The sequence below is a fragment of the Canis lupus genome, chromosome 13, assembly GCF_048164855.1.
Source record: "Canis lupus baileyi chromosome 13, mCanLup2.hap1, whole genome shotgun sequence".
Classification (NCBI taxonomy): domain Eukaryota; kingdom Metazoa; phylum Chordata; class Mammalia; order Carnivora; family Canidae; genus Canis; species Canis lupus.
In genome coordinates, this window is record NC_132850.1 from 42,021,367 (window position 1) to 42,041,169 (window position 19,803).

Here is a 19,803-nt window from a genome sequence, read left to right on the forward strand (position 1 = left end):
AACAAGCCGGGGCCGCCCGCGCCCCACCCACCCCGGCCGCCCGCCTCCGCGCCCGCTGGGCTCTCGGCGCTTCCCCCGGGGCCGGGCCCCGCCGCCGTCGCGGAGCCTCGCGTCCCGCCGCCGTCTGCGGCCCAGCCCGTGCGCGGCTCCCGCGGCCCCGCCCCGCTCCCCGCCCGGCTCCCCGGGACGCCCCGGCCCCGCGCCCCCCGCCCCCGGCCCCGCGCCCTCCTGGCGGCCGCGCGATGCTGTGCTTCCTGAGGGGAATGGCCTTCGTGCCCTTCCTCCTGGTGACCTGGTCGTCCGCCGCCTTCATCATCTCCTACGTGGTCGCGGTGCTGTCGGGGCACGTGAACCCCTTCCTCCCGTACATCAGGTGAGGCGGGCGGGCGGGGAGAGAGGGGCGGCCGCGACGGCTCGGCTCGGCTCGGCTCGGCTCGGCTCGGCTCGGCTGGGCTCGGGAGGCGCGGGCGGGGGCGGGGGCGGGGGCGCAGAGCCCCGCGGTCCTGACGTGACCCCGAGCGCCAGCCCGGAGCCGGCGCGTGCGGAGGGGCTCGGACCGACTGGAACCTCGGCCGGAGGCGCTCCCCGGGCGGGCTGGGCTGGGGCGTGGGCCCGACGGCTGCCGCCCGCCCCTCGTGAGCCGCAGAGGCAGGGGTGCGCTGGGGCGGCGCGCGCCTCCCGCTTCCACGGCCAGCACCCCGGACGACCCGGACGACCCGGACGACCCGGACGACCCTGACGACGCCGGCTTCCTCGTCCTGCCAAGAAACAGAACCAGCAGACGTGGAGCTCGCACCGGTGTGACTCCGATGTCATCAGCAGGGTCGGGGAAGCCGAGTTCACACCCACAGCCGTCCCAGGCTGTGTCACCCCAGGTCTCTGGGCGCCCGGCCGAGATCCCTCGGGGGACCGCGCCCCCCAGGTCAGAGCCCTCATATTGGCGGCAGCTTCCTGACAGCTCTTGCGTCGTCGTCGTCACACCGCTTCTTTTTTCATGAGTTTCAGCTTCTGCCGTCCCTGAGGGGTCACTTCATCAGGGCCCCGGCGGCCCGGTCCCCTTCAGTCGGCTCCCAGCTCCGTGGTGGGGTGGGGTGGGGTGGGGTGGGGGTGCAATGGACATCCCTGAAGCACTGGCGCCCTCCAGCCTTGCCCAAGCCCTGCGACCTGCGCTGGTTGCTGAGATGAGAAAGTAGGTGACAACCAGGGTTTGATAGCATCTGGGGACTCCAGAGCCGGTAGGGCTTCCTCGGGGTGCAGCCCAGCCGCTGCGCTGTGAGCAGGGCTCTGTAGTGTTTGTGGGCGAGGAAGGGGAAGGGGAGCTGAGGCAACGGGAGACTAGAGTGTGAGGCAAGGAGGAGAGCAGTGCGGCAGCAGGTCAGGGTGCCGGTTTGGCCCCCTTCCGGGGGTGTCCACGCACCCAGGAGACTTCCTTGCAGAAACCCAGACTTGCTTTCTCAGAGACTCATCTCAGTCCCGCCTGGCGTTGCCTCTCTTCTCTTGATTCTGAAGCTGACAGATCCCCTCCAGCTCCTGGAAACCGGAGGACTCTCTCTCTCCCTACGATGCTTTTTATTGAGAAAATGGTAGCTGTGTCTGTCTCAGATCTCCAGGTCAGGATCAGAGAGTACCTGATAGTCATTGGCAGGGGAGGAGGTGGAGAGGGTCAGCAGCAGGGCTCGAGTCTTTGTGGAGATGTCCCACCAGTTGTGATGAAGAGCACCCCAAGGTGGTCCTAAAATGGAAGACATTTAGAAATGGAGATGTGAACCTGACAAGACAACCCTCTGGGAAGATGCTCACATCACAGGCGGTCCTAAGAATTGGTGTTAAACTTCACAAGGCGAGGCGGCCTTTGGAAAAGCAGGGATTCTAGGAGAGAAAGGCCAGAGTTGTCACCTGGACGCCAGGGGCCAGCAGCCTGCAAACAGTGGACACATGTTCTGCTTGCCCCCGGCCCCATGGTGGGGACTCTTAGGGCATGAGCACCCCAGCCCCCCTACCCCCTAGTCCCCCCACCCCTCCCACCACCTCCAAACCCCCTCCCCCCCTCCCCCATGACCCCTGGTCCAGCTGGAGCATTAGGTACTGTCTGCACCTCCTGCCCAACCCAGGCATTGCGGCAAAGACAAGACTTGGATGGGGAGTGATGGGAGTCTTGCTGGCAGGAGGGTTGAGCTTGTCCTCCTATAACTTGTCTCCACCAGCGGTGTGTCCCAGTGCCCCCGACCTCACGCCCTCCTCCCTCCCGGGGCACTGGCCTCCTCTCTGTGTCGGGAGCTGTTGGGTGCCTACTGCCTCCTGATCTCTGCCAGAGAGCTCTTCCTCCCGGTGGCAGCCGGCTTCCTCCCTTACACCCCCTCCAAACCCTGGGGACCCTACTGCCCTGCTAAAGTGCATGCTTGCCCCCCCGGTTCCCCATATCTAGTCCATTTACCATGGCTCTGTCGTCTTCTAAGAAACTATATGATTTCCTCAGATTATGTCTTCCTTCACTAGAATATAAGATTCATGAGGGCTTTCTTTCTTTTTTTTCCTTTTAAGATTTTATTTATTTATTCATGAAAGATACAGAGAGGCGGAGACACAGGCAGAGGGAGAAGCAGGCTCCTTGTGGGGAGCCTGATGTGGGACTCGATCCTGGGACTCCAGGATCATGCCCTGAGCCGAAGGCAGACACTCAACCGCTGAGCCCCCCAGGTGTCCTTCATGAGGGCTTTCAATATTGGTTGATTTTATATTTCTTGGGCATTCATCTTTGATATTTTCATCCACCTGGGCCGCTATTCCTTTAGGGAGGACTTCATAAGATCATTGGTCATTGATCTGTGACTGTAATGTGTTCAGGATGCTCCCCTTTTTATATGATGGCATTGTTCAGCCAATCTGATATTCTGACATTTCTTAATTTTAAACACTTAATTTATTTTTTAATAACGTTGAAAACTTTATTTTTTAAAGATTTATTTGAGAGAGAGCAAGTGCTCACGTGTGCAAGGGGCAGGGAGGGACAGCGGGAGAGAGTGGAGCTCCCTGCTGAGTGGAAAGCCCTCTGAGGTGCTCAGTCCTATGACCCTGAGACTGTGACTTGAGCCAAAAGTAAGAGCCTCTTAGCCGACTGAGCCACCCAGGCACCCCAACAGTGTTGAACACTTCCATTAAGAGTCATTTTATTTATTTATTTATTTATTTATTTATTTATTTATTTATTTATTTGAGTCACTGCATTTTAAATAACTAATCCTGGGAGGACGTCTTTCCAATGTAACATTCAAATTCCGCTTCCTCAACACATTATCTTCTTATAACGTTGTTGCTCTGCAGCACATTGGAGAAATGGGCAAAGAGTTCTTATACGTAGAAAGATGCTCAACTTCATGAATGAAATGAAAATTCAAATTAAAACTCATTGATGCTGGGACCCCTGGGTGGCTCAGTGGTTGAGCGTCTGCCTTTGGCTGGGTCATGATCCCGGGGTCCTGGGATGGAGTACCACATCGGGCTCCCCACAGAGAGCCTGCTTCTCCCTCTCCCTTTCTCTGTGTCTCTCTTGATTAAATAAATAAAATATTTTAAAAAACCTCATTGATGGATTGGCAGGAACGTAAATGTTTGATAACACATTTTATGGTGGGACTATTGGGGAAACAGGCTTTCATATGTTCCTGGTGGGACTGTAAATAGATTCAGTCTCTATGGAGGGATTTTGGCATCTATCAAAATGACAAAAATATACCTGCAAGGTTACTTATAGCATTGCTTTTAATAACAATAGGCTGGAAGCAATGCAGATTTCCATCAAAGAGGACTGGCAAAATAAATGTGGTTTATCCAAAGAATAGGTCAAAGGAAAGCTCTCTATACATAGAATACTTTTAAAATTAACACATCAGTATGGAAAATTCTCCAATATGTTGTTAAATGGAAAAGAGCAAGATGCAGAACAAAACATGCTACCGTTAGTGGGGGGAATGACGTGGAGGTGAAAGGTACAGGGAGTAATAGTGTATTCCTGTCTTTGCTTGTAAGGAAATGAATAAAAGTGGTTTGCGTATGACTGAGGAAGGAGCTCATGGTCAACAGGGCTTTAGCAGATGGACAAGAGGGTGGGAATAAGACTTTGTGCCGTATGCTATACTTTTTAAAATTAGTTTTTTTATTTTGAGATAATTGTGGATTTACATATAGGAATAAAACAATAATGCAGAAAGGGCCGATGTGCCTTTTACCCAGTCCCTCCCAAAGGCAACATTTCTGAGCCTGGATGCCTTATTGTATGTATATATTCTTAGCCATGCAGACTGGTTTCCTATCAAAAATTAAATTAGAAACATGAGATTCAAACAGCCACTAAACAAGCTGGAATAGCATAGTGCAATGTTTCTGCATTACAAAGCCACTAATGCAAGGATGTCAAAACAAGTAAAAGTCAAACTCAGAGGATTAGTGTAACTGTTTACAAGGCCACACCCACATTCTTGAGCACAATTATCCTTAATTTGTTATAGTTTCTAACGTTCCCTCTGTGACGGAATCTCTCAAGCTATCTTGAATCAGTTGTACTTATCAACTGCTTCCAGCTGATCAGCCACTCTCTCTTACATCTTCTTTTTTGGCCTGTGTCTTGTGCTTCCCGTTTATTCTGTGGCCCTTTATTTTTAAGGTTTTGTCAGTTCTGCATCCTGGTTGCTTTTATTGACCTAGACTCAATTTTCTGTGTAAGTACGGTTTGCTGGGTAGATTGTGGTCGTCGGCCACTCCTGTTGTTCCTCCTCTTGACCACAAACCTGCTGAGTGGTTGGTGGCAGAAAACCGGGTCACCTAGAGTTAAGACCTTAAAACGAAGACCAAACTGGCGTCATAAACAAAGTAAAAGAGGTTGGATCTTTAATTCCAAAAATGAAACTAAAAATTAGGGAAGTTATTTTATCTTTCACTTGGTTAACAATCACAAAACGTAGGTTATCATCCCAGTTAGGTGCTAGTTCTAACAATGAACAATATTCATTATAATGAACCCATCTTGTAATGAACAAAACAAAAGGAAAAGATAAAAATTTTTATATGATAAACAAAAATTTTAAAATAATTCAGGTGTGGATTTTTTTTTCAGGTGTGGATTTTTTTTTCAGGTGTGGATTTTTTAAGGGAAGGGTATATCTTTCTCCCAACACAGTTTTTTGATTGTGTAGTGTAAAGTCCTTGATTTCACAGTTGTCTTTTGAAGGGAGATATGAAGAGGCTCATTTTTGCAGAAATGACTTCACTTTTTCCCCTGACCATTCTTAACCTGTGTGTAAAGATATTGATCTTGATCATTGTCTATTTCTCACACAAAATGTAAGTTTCGTGAGGGTAGAGACTGAGGGTCTGTTCTGTGCTGCATCCCTTGTGTTTGTGACGGTGCCAGATGCTGTGTCAATATGGGTTGAGTGCTGAGATGATTGTGAGGGACAGGCCTGCGCTAGTCACACCTGTGCAGTTAATCTTGACAACTTTCCTCCGGCCGCCCCCGGCTCTGCTGGCGCTCCCTGTCCACTAACTTGGGCGGCTGGTCCAGCCTTTTCTCCAATACCACTTCTGTCGACTTCATGAAATTCTCCACGTTTCACAAGATTAGCAACCTCGCTGTGTAGCCAGTTTGACTTACACTGTTGAATATTTATAGCCTCTGATTACCCACCACAGGGCCTAAAGGAACAACTCTGGAGCAGGCAACTCTGGTTAGACTCCAGCTCCGCTGCGTGCCCCAGCTCTCAGACCTTGGACAGGTTACATCCCTCTGCTTTTCTTTTGGTTAGTGGTAATAGCACCTCCCTCATGAATTAACGTGTGAACTCACTTAGAATTCATTAACACTCTGGTCCAAGAATGCAAGTTCTCTGTAAGCATTTGCTGTTTGTATTATCAAGGGTCTAGTCCACCTTGGTCTAGAGACTGGATAGATGCTAGTATTAAATAGGAAAGGACATTTGTTTGAGGGCTAATTTTATAAGTCATTGGTTTTTTTGTGATGATAGAAGAAGTTTTCTTAGTTTTATTTTTTAAGTACTCTCTCCATCCAATATAGGGCTTGAACACACAACCCCCCAAGATCAGGAGTTGCATGCTCTATTCCCTATAGCAAAAGTTTTCTTTTTTTTTTTTTTCCCCTTTTAAGGATTTTTATTTATTTAGTCATAACAGACACACACACAGAGAGGCCGAGACACAGGCAGAGGGAGAAGCAGGCTCCATGCAGGGAGCCTGATATGGGACTCGATCCTGGGTCTCCAGGATCACGCCCTGGGCTGAAGGCCGCGCTAAACTGCTGAGCCATCCGGGCTGTCCGGTAAAAGTTTTCTTAACCAACCTCAGTTAATTTGCTGGGTTAATTGGTAACCTCATTCTCTGAAAAATACCCTTAAGCCGGTGGTCTCTGAAAGCTTCTCCCAGCACTGACCGCTCTCTGGGCTGCATTCCGTCTTCTCTCACCTCTATCTTTGTATGTTTCACCAATGCCATCTGTCTTTGTTCCCAAAAGAATTTATGCCAGTTGTATTTTTTATTGTAATTATGTGATTTAATTCACTGTACATAAACTGTTGATCTGTAAATACAAAAAAAAATTGTAATTTTTAAGAAAACTCCGTTGAATGCTTTGGGAAGATTCAAAAGAGACGTTGTTCAGAAAAAAACTACAGTCTATTTAGTAGTGTTTATGACAAGTGTAAAAACTAGAAGGATTTTGCACTCAAATTGCTTTAAGATTTCCTTCCACTTTAAAGAACCCAAAACTGGAAATGAGATAGTTCAGAGTAGATGTCAGGGAGACACAACGGGCTGGGACTTACATAATGTCTTTGGCCTATGTCAACAGATAAGCAAATGAATGTGCATACATTTATTTGCTGGTGGTGTGTATGTGTACACATTTTTTTTTGTATCTACATAATTTTTGATGACTTCTGCCTAACCAACTTTTTTGATTACTGACTACATTGCATTTCAGGCAGTGGTGACATTTGCTTCCATTTCAACCACAACAGTGCAATCCAGATATTTATAGCTGCATTGTGAACAGTAACCATACTATGGAGGGAGCCCAACTGCCTATTGACTGATGAATGGATAAGGATGATGTAGTGTGGACACACAACAGAATATCACTCAACCATCCAGGAGAATGAAATCTTGCCTTTTGCAACAACATCGATAGAGCTAGCGTGTATTATACTAAGTGAAATAAGGCAAATATACCACATGATCTCACTCATATGTGGCATCTGAGAAAGAAAACAGATGAAAATACGGGGAGGGGGGAAAAGAAAAAAAGGAGAGAAGGAAACCATAAGAAACTTTTTTGTTTTTGAAAATTTTGTTAATTTATTTTGACACAGAGAGAGAAAGAGCACAAGCAGGAGGAGGGGCAGGAATAGGCAGAGGCAGAGGGAGAAGTAGGCTACCTGCGGGGAGCCAGATGTGGGACTCAATTCCAGGACCCCGGGAGCATGCCCTGAGTTGAAGGCAGATGCTCCACCACTGAGCCACCAGGTGTCCCTGTTATTCCTACTTCTAAAAAGGCAGTAGAGTTTTGCTCAAAAGTCTGACTGGTCCAAGGCTGGCAATTTTAAAAATAAGGACTCAATTTCGACTTAAAAAAAAAGTGCTCTACTGAACAGTCTTCCTTACATGACAGTCAGTGCATTTCAGGCCATCAGTTCCCCACGTTGTAGGCAGGGCCTGCCCAAGACATCTTCCTAAAGGCTCCAGAAGGAATGGCTGCTGGGAACCTGGCTATAGTTAAACAGGACTATAAACTCACATGAAAATGATGTTTTCACAAAAAGAAATGTAAGAGAGCACCGCAGGGCCAAGTTCCTAAGTTGTGTCCATTGAAATCAGACAGCTCCCACTGCCCGGGTCGCCTTTCCCATGTCCTATCCATGACCTTGAGCAGATTACTTTATTAAGATGCAATTTCCTCCCCTTCAAGATGGAGATGATAAGTACTTGCCTTATGAAGTTGTGAAGGCCAAGTAAGATGCGAGAGTGCCGAGGAAATGTTAAATTTTAAAATTTCTTTTGTTAGCAGCTGTAGTGAAGCAGGGATGGATTCTAGAGACCCCTGTCAGGAAACTCCCCAGATCTGACCTCTGATCACCTCCAGCTCCGTTCCCACACGGCCTGAGCACCATCACCTCCTGACAAACTAAAATGATGTGGCCTCCTCTGGGTCTCATTGGTCCAGGCCGCCTCTCCACAGTCTCTTCTAGTCAACACCCTGTAAAAGTACCGCCAGCGATGTGGCCCATCCCTGAGCTCAGCCCTTCAGGCCCGCCCCCGGGCTGCCCAAGCCCCATCCCCGTCGCCCTTTCCTGCTCCTCTCAAGCCACCCTTCCTTGCTGTGCCTCCCACACCCTCCCCCTGCGAGACCTTGGCCTCTGCTGTTCCTTGGCCCATGAGTGTCTGGCCCGAACATTCCCCTCCCTCCCCTTCACTCTTCAGCTGCCCTTCCCTGAGGGCCAGTCTCGGGGGGCACCTCACCCCCCTGGGTCCTGTCTTCATGGGATTCAGCACCCTGGACCCCCTGGACCCCTTGGATGGTTCTCTGCAGTTCATAAGTTCCACAGAGGAGTGGCCTTCCCTGTTGTGTCCCTATGGTCACCACGCCACAGAATCCACCCATTAGGTTGAAGGCAATCAGTAACAAGGTATTGAATCAACAAATCCTTGAATTTTGTGTTGGATGTTAAACTTTTTGAAGGTTAGTGAGATGTCTCTTCATCTTCGTATCCGTATCACCTGGCACAGCTCCCCACGCTTAGGAGATACTTAACAATTTTTAAAAACTTGGGAGAGGGGGCGCCTGGATGGCTCAGTCAGTGAAGTGTCTGACTCTTGATTTTGGCTCAGATCATGATCTTGGGGTTGTGGGACCTAGCTCAGCATCGGGCTCGCTGCCAGATGTGGAGCCTGCTTAAAATTCTCTCTCTCCCTCTCCCCCACAGCCTCATTATTATTATTATTTTTTTTGGTGAACAAAAAGGAAACTTGGACTCATAGAAAGGGGGGAAATTTGCATGTGGGTGGGGTGAGAAAAGAGTAACTTGTTTGCATTTATGAGTAGAAAATTCTGTTTAAGTTAAAAATGGTTGAAATGGCTAGGTGGTGCCTCCCACTCCAGAATAATCAGCAAATGAAGCTGCTAAAAAGTTAGCCATAATAATTAAAAGTATCTAATAAAATGTAATGATTTTTTATTATCATACTTCTTCCCTTCACATATTCTGTTTAAATATTGTGAAGATAAAGGAAGTAGTGGTCTCCTTTTATTGCTGCATTCAGAGTCTTCAGGTCCTAAGTCCTAATTAATTTTTCCAAGCAATGGTTCTAGAATTTTAGGGCAATCTAATAGGCCTCAGTCTGGGTAAGCAGATAATTTTGCATATCGTCAGCTTGTCAGTTCTCTTCTTCCCCATAAACCATGACTCCAGGCTTCGGAATGACAGAATTACTTATATCCAGAGATTTTGAGAACAGTATTCCACCAAGCTTATATTATCACGTAGGTCTTCCTTGCATTGTTTTCAATCCTTTTTGAGCATCAGGTGATCATGCACTGGTGTAAAATCATAAATTAGTTTGGAGAAGGAGGTTAGACAACTTGGAATTTTCCACGGTGAACTGAATTTGCAGACATGCAAATACAGGAAATGTAGTCATAAGCTGATTCCCTAGACACAACCCTACCCTAGAAACTACTGTCCATGCACAAAGCCTCCATAGCTTCTAGGCTGTATGCAAATGAACAACTACTTTCTATCTCTGTTGCAGTTTCCAGAAAGTGTGTCGTTCACCAGGAGGCTGGTGAGGAGATAGCTGGAAGGGGGCAGGGCGAGAACCACATGGTACAGAATCACGTGGTGAGAGTTGGCTGGGGAGATGATGCTGCACCGCTGCACCATCGGGAGGCACTTGGTTTCTCCTCTTACTCATTCTTCCAGTTTCCTGAGTCAGCACCCAAGTGTAGCTATGCCAACCAAATACTACTGCCTCTGCCTTTGCACAGTGAGATGATTTAGTTTGAGCTTAGAAAAATAAAAATAAAAATAAAAATAAACCCTGGTACCCTGTTGGTACCCTGTTGGTGTTACGCTCATCTGGATTCTAATATCAGGCAGATGCGCTGTGGTATTTATTAATGATGTGACATTAGTTCAGAGACTGAGAGACTTAAAAATATGTTAAGGTAAAAGAGTCTTTCATTTTTATTGATGATAATGGGTAACCACTACTATTCTTTTTTTTAAAGATTTTATTTATTTATTCATGAAAGACACAGAGTGAGAGAGGCAGAGACACAGGCAGAGAGAGAAGCAGGCTCTCTGCGAGAAGCCTGATGCGAGATTCGATCCCAGGACCCTGGGATCATGCCCTGAGCCAAAGGTGGATGCTCAACCTCTCTGAGCCACCCAGTGGCCCTGTACTATTCTTTTTTTTTTTTTCATTGAAGTATAAATAACACAGTGTCATAGTAGTTTCAGGTGTACGATATAATGATTCAGCAATTCTGTACATTATTTAGTGCTCATCAAAATAAGTGTACTCTGAATCTATCTCACTCATTCCCCCCCCCCAACACACCTCCCCTCTGGCAACCACTAGTTTGTTCTCTGTATTTAAGAGTCTTTTTTGTTTGTCTTTTTATTTGTTGTTCATTTGCTTTGCTTCTTAGATTCTGCATATGGATGAAATACGAATATGGTATTTGTATTTTTCTGTCTTATTTATTTCACTTAGCATTATACCTTCTAGGTCCATCTGTGTTATTGCAGATAGCAAGACCTCGTTCTTTTTTATGGCTGAGTAATAGTCCATTGTGTGTGTGTGTGTGTGTGTGTGTGTGTGTGTGTGTGATCGTGTGTATCCATTCATCGATCAGTAGATACTTGGGCTGCTCCCATATTTTGGCTATTGTAAATAATGCTGCAATAAATATAAAGGTGCATATATTTTTTCAAATTAGGTTTTCACTTTCTTTGGGTCAATACCAAGTAGTGGAATTACTGGATTATATGGCAAATCTGTTTTTAATTTTTAAAGGAACCTCCATACTGTTAGTATGGTACAGTGGCTGTACCAATTTTATTTCCACCTATAGTACATGAGGGTCCCCTCTTCCACATCCTCACCAACAACTTGTTATTTCTTGTCTTTTTAATTCTAGTCGTTCTGACAGGTGTAAGGTGGTATCTCATGGTTTTGATTTGCATTTCCCTGATGATCAGTGACGTTGAACATCTTTTCATGTATCTGTTGGCCATTTGTATGTCGTCTTTGGAAAAGTGTCTATTCAGGTCCTCTGCCCATTTTTAACCAGATGATTATTATTTTTTGGCGCAGAGTTGTATATAAGCTGTTTATATATTTTGGAATATTAATCCCTTATGGGATATATCATATATATATATATATATATATATATATATACATACATAGCAAATATCTTCTATTTAGTAGGTTGCCTTGTTATTTATTGATGGTTTCCTTTGCTGTGCAAATGCTTTTTTATTTTGGGGTAGCCTCAAGTAGTTTAATTTTGCTTTTATTCTTAAAAGTTCTTAGAAGTGTCACATTTTCATTTGCTGCTTGGAAAATTTTCGTGAAATATTCTTGAGCAAAATTTCACCATATGTAGTTAGGTACCATTAATGGAAATAAATCACTTACTGGAAATAAATCACAAACTGACCATTCTTACCAGATATATTGGGTAATGTGTGACTCATTGTTTTTAACACATGGTAGCTATCTCTTAAATATTTTACTGATGAGTCAATAAATTTCATGGTATTTGTGGAGCTGAATAAAAAAATTTTTAAATATGGTTGCATTTAATCAAACAACTGGTTATGAATGCAGTGCAATAATATTTTCCCCAATTTTGTAGTATGGTCACTGCTTATGTCGTAGTGCCAAGTGTAGGAATGTAAGCCCGTTGGTACTCGTGCACTGATGGTAGGTGTAGACTCAGTAATCCTGAATGAAAATCATATTTATTATGGTAGTAAATATGTGTCAAGAATGTTTTAGAGTTCAGTTATAGCATTTGAGGAGTTATGAGGTCTTGCCTGGTTTACACTTTCCTGGTATCCAAGAAAGGCATGATGATCTCTTTCTATTACCATCATGGTTCATCCCCACAGTGTGCTAGAGCCAGCTGATATGAGCTCCTGAGAGCCAAATGTGTACTTTTCTGCCCAATTCAATGTTCAGCGATCTACATTTTGGCAGCTTGATTTTTGATGTCATTTTGGAGCATTTACACCATGGAAATTGGCCTATGCTACACATTGGGCTCTCTCCCGAGCTAGCTGTTAAACATTTAGCAGCACATCAGTGTTCATTCTCTACCATCACCCCGAGTCATTCTAACTGCTTCGTTCCTTGCCAGATATCTGGATTGTATTAACAACAAATTTAACTGAGTACAATTTTATGGATCTTACTGAGGCACCTGTGTGGCTCAGTCGGTTAAACATCGGCCTGTGGCTCAGGTCATGATCTCAGGTCCCAGGGGAGTCTGCTTCTCCCTCTCCTTCTTCCTACTCATGCTCTCTCTCACTATCTCTCTCTTTCTCAAATAAATAAATATTTTTTAAAAAGGTCTTAGGGGCTTTATTCATGGATTCATGAGTTATACAGCATCCAGTCTAGCAGCTAGGGAGGAGCTCTGAAGAGCTACACAAAATAGAAGACTAGTATAGGCAGAAGGGAGCAGGAACAAGGAAGTTATACTAGGCAAAAAGCCAATTGATTATGGCAAGGTCACTTTCCCTACAGGGAAAGGCAGGGGTGTCATCAGCAGACAATGTATCTGATGCTGATCAGGTGATTCCTGAATGACTGGTTAAAGATGCTATTTCCAGGAGAGTGAAACTCTAAGTCTCAGTTTGGTGACTTGGGGCTTGGCATAAGCAACTCTAGTTTGGGTGTGTTTTGTTTAATAACTGGAATGTAGATTCCTCTCCTTAATAACTCTGTGACCATGAACAAATTAGAACCTCCCTAGCACCACTTTCTTCCTTCAGTAAACTGGGGCTGAAATAAGACTCACCACAAGGTTGTGAAGGTAAAATGAAATGATGTATGGTAAATACCTAACAGTGCCTGGTACATAGTAAATACTCAATAAGTGATATTTAATAGGTTTTTTTTAATCACTAGTACTGATATTCATTCATTCATTCCACAAGTACACACGAATGGCTATTTACCAAGACCTTTTGATTCTCCTGTATGGTTTTGTATTTATTTTATTTTTTATTATTATGTTTTAAGATTTTATGTATTTGAGAGAGAGAGACAGAGAGAGCATGAGCAGGGGGAGGGGCAGAGGGAGAGGGAGACTAGGAGATTCCCTGTTGAGCAGGGAGTGGGGGTGGGGGTCCAACGCAGGACCCCAAGATCATGACCTGAGCCAAAGGCAGACACTTTTCCAGCTGAGCTACCCAGGTGCCCCGTATGGTTTTAAATGTACAGATAAACAAGAATAAAGTACCACCCTGAAATTCAGAGCTTTCAGATCACAGATCTGATGTCATGGGGGCCATACATGTGGGCCCTTGACCTGTGCCTTGGTTTGCTATCCATGGGCAGATAGTTCCAGGGTCTGCTCGACTGATCTCCTGCCAGGGCACCTTCTTCCCCGTAACTACCTTCCTATCTCCATAAATATCCTCTTGCTTCCATTTCCTTCCTTTTTATGGAAATAAGCAAACAATCTCCCTGGCATGTGGCTGGTTACCGTCAGGCCTGTGATCATGCATACTCTTCCGTGACTCCATTGAAAGCTGCCTTTTTATATCCTGAGGCCAAGAACAGAAGGTTTAATTTCTATGTGAGATTTAATCTTCGGGCAAAAGTGCCACCCAAGGGTATAAACTGTCTCTGCCTTTTTCTGATGCTGGTTCCAGCCTGTACCCTTTCTACGTCATGCCCAGAGGGACATCCTGCATGTAATGCAGCCTTTCTCCCTTCAGCATTTCCTTTGTGGGAGCACAATGGTTATTTGTAGGAAACATGGCAATGTATTCTCAACCCTCCAGATTCCTGCAGGAGTAGGTGCCACTGATACTGAAATAGTAATAGAAGTGTGTATTGTAAGGGGGCGTATTAACTTCTTTATACTCTTCAAATATTAAGTGTGCACAAAACTTAGACTCCTGCTGCCTTCTACACACATGGGCTTCTTGTGGAATTCCTTAGATAATTTGAAGTGCGCCTTTTCAACGTGATCAGTTTTTCAATACTTGAATTCGGAGCTGTTTTAAAATGGAGAAATACTCAAGATGGGCTTGAAGAATTGTTTCATATAGGGAACTCTTTGGCCATCAGTTTTAAACTGTTGCCTTTTGGGAGCAGAGAGATGATGTAAAAATGTAAACCTCCACGTGAATGAATAGAAAACAACACTTTAAATACTACTTTCCAGCTCATTTAATTGACTACACCAGAAAGATGTCTTATAGAAACTACTTTTTGTTAAAATACTTTATCACAATTAATATATCCTTGATACCCTGTTGCTTCCATAAAGTTCTAATAGGCCTCAAAAATATTGCTCAGCTTCCCACCATTCTATTTTCAGCAGCATAAACTCTTATGTATAAATCAAATTATTCAAAAAATTTAAATGATGTGCTTATGTGTATTTAAAATCCAAATGGTAGATTTTTCAAAATTGATTTTAGACGTTTCCCCCCCAAGATAGTCACATTCACTTCTTGCTGAGAATGAACATATATCAAGTTTATTAGGCTTGGTCATTTTAGAAACACCACTACCATTTACTTTAAATATTTCCTAGCCTTTTACAATGGGAGAAAATTAAATGTAATCTCTTGTGGTAGAATAATAAGTTTTAGATTTTTCAGAGCCAAAATAGAAATACCTTAGCAAAATCAGACTAAGTCTTTGGAATTCAAAGTGGCTGACCCCCTGGAAGAAACATTCTATGAAACCTGCCAGTCACATCCCTCCCACAGAGGGCTGAACAGAAGTCCTTTTTAATAATTTGAAATTTCTTTTTATTAGTGATACGGGAACAACACCTCCAGAGAGTGGGATTTTTGGATTTATGATAAACTTCTCTGCATTTCTTGGTAAGTACACAATAATTATAAATAAATGAAAAATTCATAGTCTCAAGTGAAGCAAAATGTGTTGTTGACAGTTTGTATATAATTTTTTGCTGGTTTTTAGCAGACTTTATTTTTCAGGACACTTCTAGGTTCACGGCAAAATTGAGCAAAAGGTAGAGATTTCTCAGACATGCCTGCCCCCCAGCCAATGTCTCCCCCACTATCACCATCCCCCAGCAGAGTCGTGCATTTGTTATAGTTGACAAGGTTACACTGACTTATCATTATCACTCAATGTCCATAGTGTGCTTTAGGGTTCACTCTTGGTGTGTATAATTTTTTTAAGATTTATTTATTTGGGAGAGAGAGAGAGAGCACTAGTGAGAGGAGGGGCAGAGGGAGAGAACCTTTAAGACTAGGGCTCTGGGCTCCCACTCACTACCCAGGACATCATGACCTGAACCAAAATTGAGTTGGATGCTCAACCAACTGAGCCATCCAGGCCTCTCATGCATATAATTTATTTTTTATTTTTAAAGATTTTATTTATTTATTCATGAGAGACACAGAGAGAGAGAGAGAGAGAGAGGCAGAGACACAGCCAGAGGGAGGAGCAAGCTCCATGCAGGGAGCTCGATGTGGGACTCAATCCAGGGTCTCCAGGATCGCGCCCTGGACTGAAGACAACACTAAACTGCTGAGCCACAGGGGCTGCCCTAATTTTTTTTTTTTTAAATACAACCTTTGCAACTATAATTTTGCTCCACTTTGAGAAACTTAAGATTACTGGAAATCCAGTAATTTATGGCCTTGTCGTAGAACTGTTCTTCACTTCATCTGGTAACACGTCACAGGATTTGGAAATGAATTTTAAATGTAATTTGACTTTTAAGTTTGTGATTTGTATCCAGTGCGTTGGTGAAAGTCAAAGCACCTAATGTACAAGCTAATGTTTCTCGGCGTGTGTACCGAAAGCCATGCATGTGAACGTTGTCCGGGGTGTCAGGTCACATGCATGTCCCCAGGGCGCACCACAGGTCTGCTCAGTTGGAACCTGGGCAGTGGGCCCAGCAATCAGCTGATGGCCACGTGCTCTAGGGGCCTCGGGTCCTCGCTGTCTCTGGGCGTCCCTGACAGGGGGGCTGCCTGGCCCATGCTGACCGGGAAAGGTGAAGCAGGCAGCAATTTGTCTCCACCTCAGGGATGATTTTTCTTTTCAACTCCTCAATACACCCTGAGATAGGATACAGTGCAGTGGATAGATGGTCACAGCCCTCTCATTAGCCAGCTAATATAATGACTGAAAAACAACACAGTCTACTGTGGGGTGACCCAGATGTAGGGACAGAAGATGTGGGCCCTCTCTCCTGGTCCTTCAGAGGCCCTGAGCCCCTGGGACAATCAGCTGTTTGCCAGGGCCTATCCTGTAATCAGCACATTCTGGCCTCTCTACTGGTGCAAGGGGAGGGGCAGAAGGAGAGGGGGCAGGGCAGAGGCACAGAGGGAAGGACAGAAGGGGAGGGGGCGGGGCAGAGGGGCAGGAAGCCTTAAGTGGAGACTTGGCATTTTTGGAATTTGTCCATCTTACTGGGTAAAGAGAAAGTTTCATGCTGCCGCACCCTGTGGTCTTCTCATCCCAAGGCTTTGGAGGTGGGCAAGGGGAAGTAGACATAGGTGTTCAATCCCAGGGTGTCCTTGCGTGCCATCCTTGTCCAGAATCCAGATTTAGAACGCAGAGATTACTTCCTCACTGGGAAGCGATAAATACGGCTTTTTGCTTCCAGGCAAGGCAGACTGTCACCAGCATCTTCACTTCAAATAGTCTCTGAGAAATGATTAGGTCTTAGCTTGCTTTTTAAAATTCAGCAAAACATGACCATCACACACTGTCAGGACAAAAAATCTACTCTGCTCTTTTAACATATGCATGGTACCCATCTCATTATAATTTATTTAATCAGTCCCCTATGTGAAGCCTGGAGGCTATTTCTGATTTTTGCAATTTTCCATGCTCAAGTGAATATTCTTTATTTTTTGGTGAATATTCTTTTAAATACATCTTTGCATATTGATGTAAGTTCCCCTATAAGGTACATTTGCTGAGTAAGAGTTCATACATATCTAAAACTGTGATAGCCATCCATGTAGTCAACATTCAGTTTGTAGGTGCCTAGGGTGTGGTAGGCTCTGTGTTTATTCTTAGTGCTAGGGACCCAGCTGCAGAAAGACAAGGACCCTGCGGTTGCGGAGATTAGTTTGTGACTTTACTCTCCAAACCAGTAAGTGGTATTTGGTTAATTGATGAGCTCTTCAAAAAAAAAAAACACCTTTAAGTACTCTCCTGACACCATTCACAAAAATCAACAGCAATGAAAGGATTAACCATGCAAAGCAAAACTGTGAGATAATAAAGAATAGGAAAGTGCTCTTAAAACCTGAGGGTGGAAACTCTTATCTGAGCTTACACAAAACCCAGAAGCTAAACAGGAAAGGACTGACGGATATAGAAGATAAAGAAATTAAAACTTCAAAGTGAGAAAGATACAGAAAACAAAGTTAAAGATGGACTAGAAGAAAATTTGTAATATTTACGGCAGATAATCCACTAAAGTACATAATGTGTGAAAAGCAACAGCAAATTAAAAACAAACAGACAAAGTCAAGAGAAAAATCAGGAAAAAAAATTGAATGTGATTTTCAGAAGAAGAAATGCAGGTGACCAGTAGACATACTGAAAGTTTTCCATCTCACTAATCACCAGAGAAATGCAGATTAAATCAACAGGTTGCGATTTCTCCTTCATTAGATTGGCGATAATTAAAAAGGCAAGAACATGCAGACCTGCTTTCGAGCTTTACTGTGAGAGTATAAGTGCCACAAAACCGTGTTGGGGCGATTTGTGGATACTTCTTGGTATTTTACTAGTGCACACTTTTAGCTCCAGTAATACTACTCCTAGGAACTCGTCTTTCAGAAGCACTGAAAGTGTGCTGAAGCCTTGTGTACAAGGCTTCTCACTGAGCATTGCTGGTAACAGGGAAAACACTGGCGATGTAGGAGCCCGACATGAGGGGGCAACAGACTAAATCAATAGGGCGATGAGACCTGTAAACGCAGTGAGACAGTGATGCAGGGCGAGCTCCACGGTGGTGTACTTTATGTGAGAGAGAGAGAAAGTCACAGGATATGTGCACAGTAGCTTTACATGAAAAGGGCAAAAGGCAAGCTGGTGTGTGTGTCTGTCTGTCACACGGAGGCGGAATAGGGGGTGAATGGGAAATGACGGCAATTAGGAGACTGAAGTAGAGACTCAAAAAAAGCAATGCAAACTGTCCCTGTGGTTTTCGTTCTGAAAGGTCAAATAGTCACAATTCAGCAAAGTGCCTTTTATCCTTCCAGGTGCAGCCACGATGTACACGAGATATAAAATAGTGGAGAAGCAAAATCAAACCAGCTATTTCAGCACTCCTGTTTTTAACTTGGTGTCGCTAGTGCTCGGCTTGGTGGGCTGTATCGGAATGGGCATCGTGGCCAATTTCCAGGTACGTCCTCGGTTGTTGGCACCCTAGCGGCTGAGGGGGCACGTGGAGGGCAACAGCAAGGGTAGAGGCTGCCTGTGTGGTGGGGGGGGGCAAGCATTTAAGTGGGGTAGGTTGCTTCCTAGAAACAGGTCTTTATCATCTGAAGGTCCCTGCAGGGGAGACTGGGCGGGCGGCGTGGGGGGCATGGGGAACCCGTTGCGCTCAGCAGTGATCAGCCAGGTTGATGGTGGGAGAGGCCTTGGGTCACTGGGACAGCTCCGTTAAGTGTGGAAATATTGGGGGTGCCCGGGGAGCTCTGTTGCTTGAGCCTCCGAGTCCTGATTTCCACTCAGATGGTGATCCCAGGGGCCCGGGGGGCCCGGGATGGAGCTTGTCCCTGTCCCTCTGCACCTCCCCCCGCCTGGGCTCACTCACTCTCTCTCTCTCAAGTCAATAAATTAAATCTTTTTAAAAAAGAGTATGAAGATATTTGTGTGCACGAGCATGTGTGCGCAGGTTCGCAGAGCGGCCTCCGCCCGGCAGCCTCGCCTGCCCGGGTTACTCAGCGCCCTCACCTGGGAGCCCAGGCCTCGGGGCGGCCTGTATGTGCTCTGCAGTCCGCTCCTCCCACAGCAGGTGGGGGGCAGTCCCGGGTCTGTCCAGCCTGTGGCCACTGGCTCCTCCCGGCCTCGTTCTGGAAGCATGGGAGCTGTTTGTCCATGGAGACAACATTTCATGTTTTAAAAATACTCATTGTATATCGGGTTTGCAAAGGGGATGGGGAGGGCTCCGCGCCACGCTCCGGGCCCAGCAGGCTGAGCGGGGGCCACCGCGGCGGTCGCCGGCACAGGCTAGCACTGCTTGGCGGGCTCCGCTCCCCACTGCGGTGTCTTTGCGGCAGCACAGAGGCCGAAACTCCGGAGGGCTCATGCTCCTGCCCATGGACACCGCCTTACAGAATTTTCCCGTCTTGCATGAGGCTTATTTTCTAAAGAGGTGTTGGCCTTGGCCCCTGGCCACCGCTGTCCCTCGCCAGAGCCAGGCCGGGCGCTGCACCTGTTCCATCCACTGTCCGCTCTCCGTGCACCTGCCGGTGCCCCTGCTGCACAATGTCAGGAGCGTCACTGTCGGGCAGTCTGTTCCACCTTCACGCATGCTCT

General features: G+C 45.6%; 1 protein-coding gene across 6 annotated transcripts in view; it reads left to right on the forward strand.

The window, feature by feature from the left end:
• The first annotated feature begins 210 nt into the window (after positions 1-210).
• The window catches only part of DRAM1 (DNA damage regulated autophagy modulator 1), a 47,717-nt gene continuing 28,124 nt past the window's right edge, over positions 211-19,803 (forward strand). For all 6 annotated transcript variants that reach the window (XM_072773349.1, XM_072773350.1, XM_072773351.1 and 3 more), the window contains exons 1-3: positions 211-373; positions 15,076-15,143; positions 18,522-18,664. In XM_072773349.1, the coding sequence (XP_072629450.1) occupies positions 243-373; positions 15,076-15,143; positions 18,522-18,664 (342 nt within the window). In that variant the 5' untranslated portion in view covers positions 211-242. The remainder of the gene's footprint in view (positions 374-15,075; positions 15,144-18,521; positions 18,665-19,803) is intronic.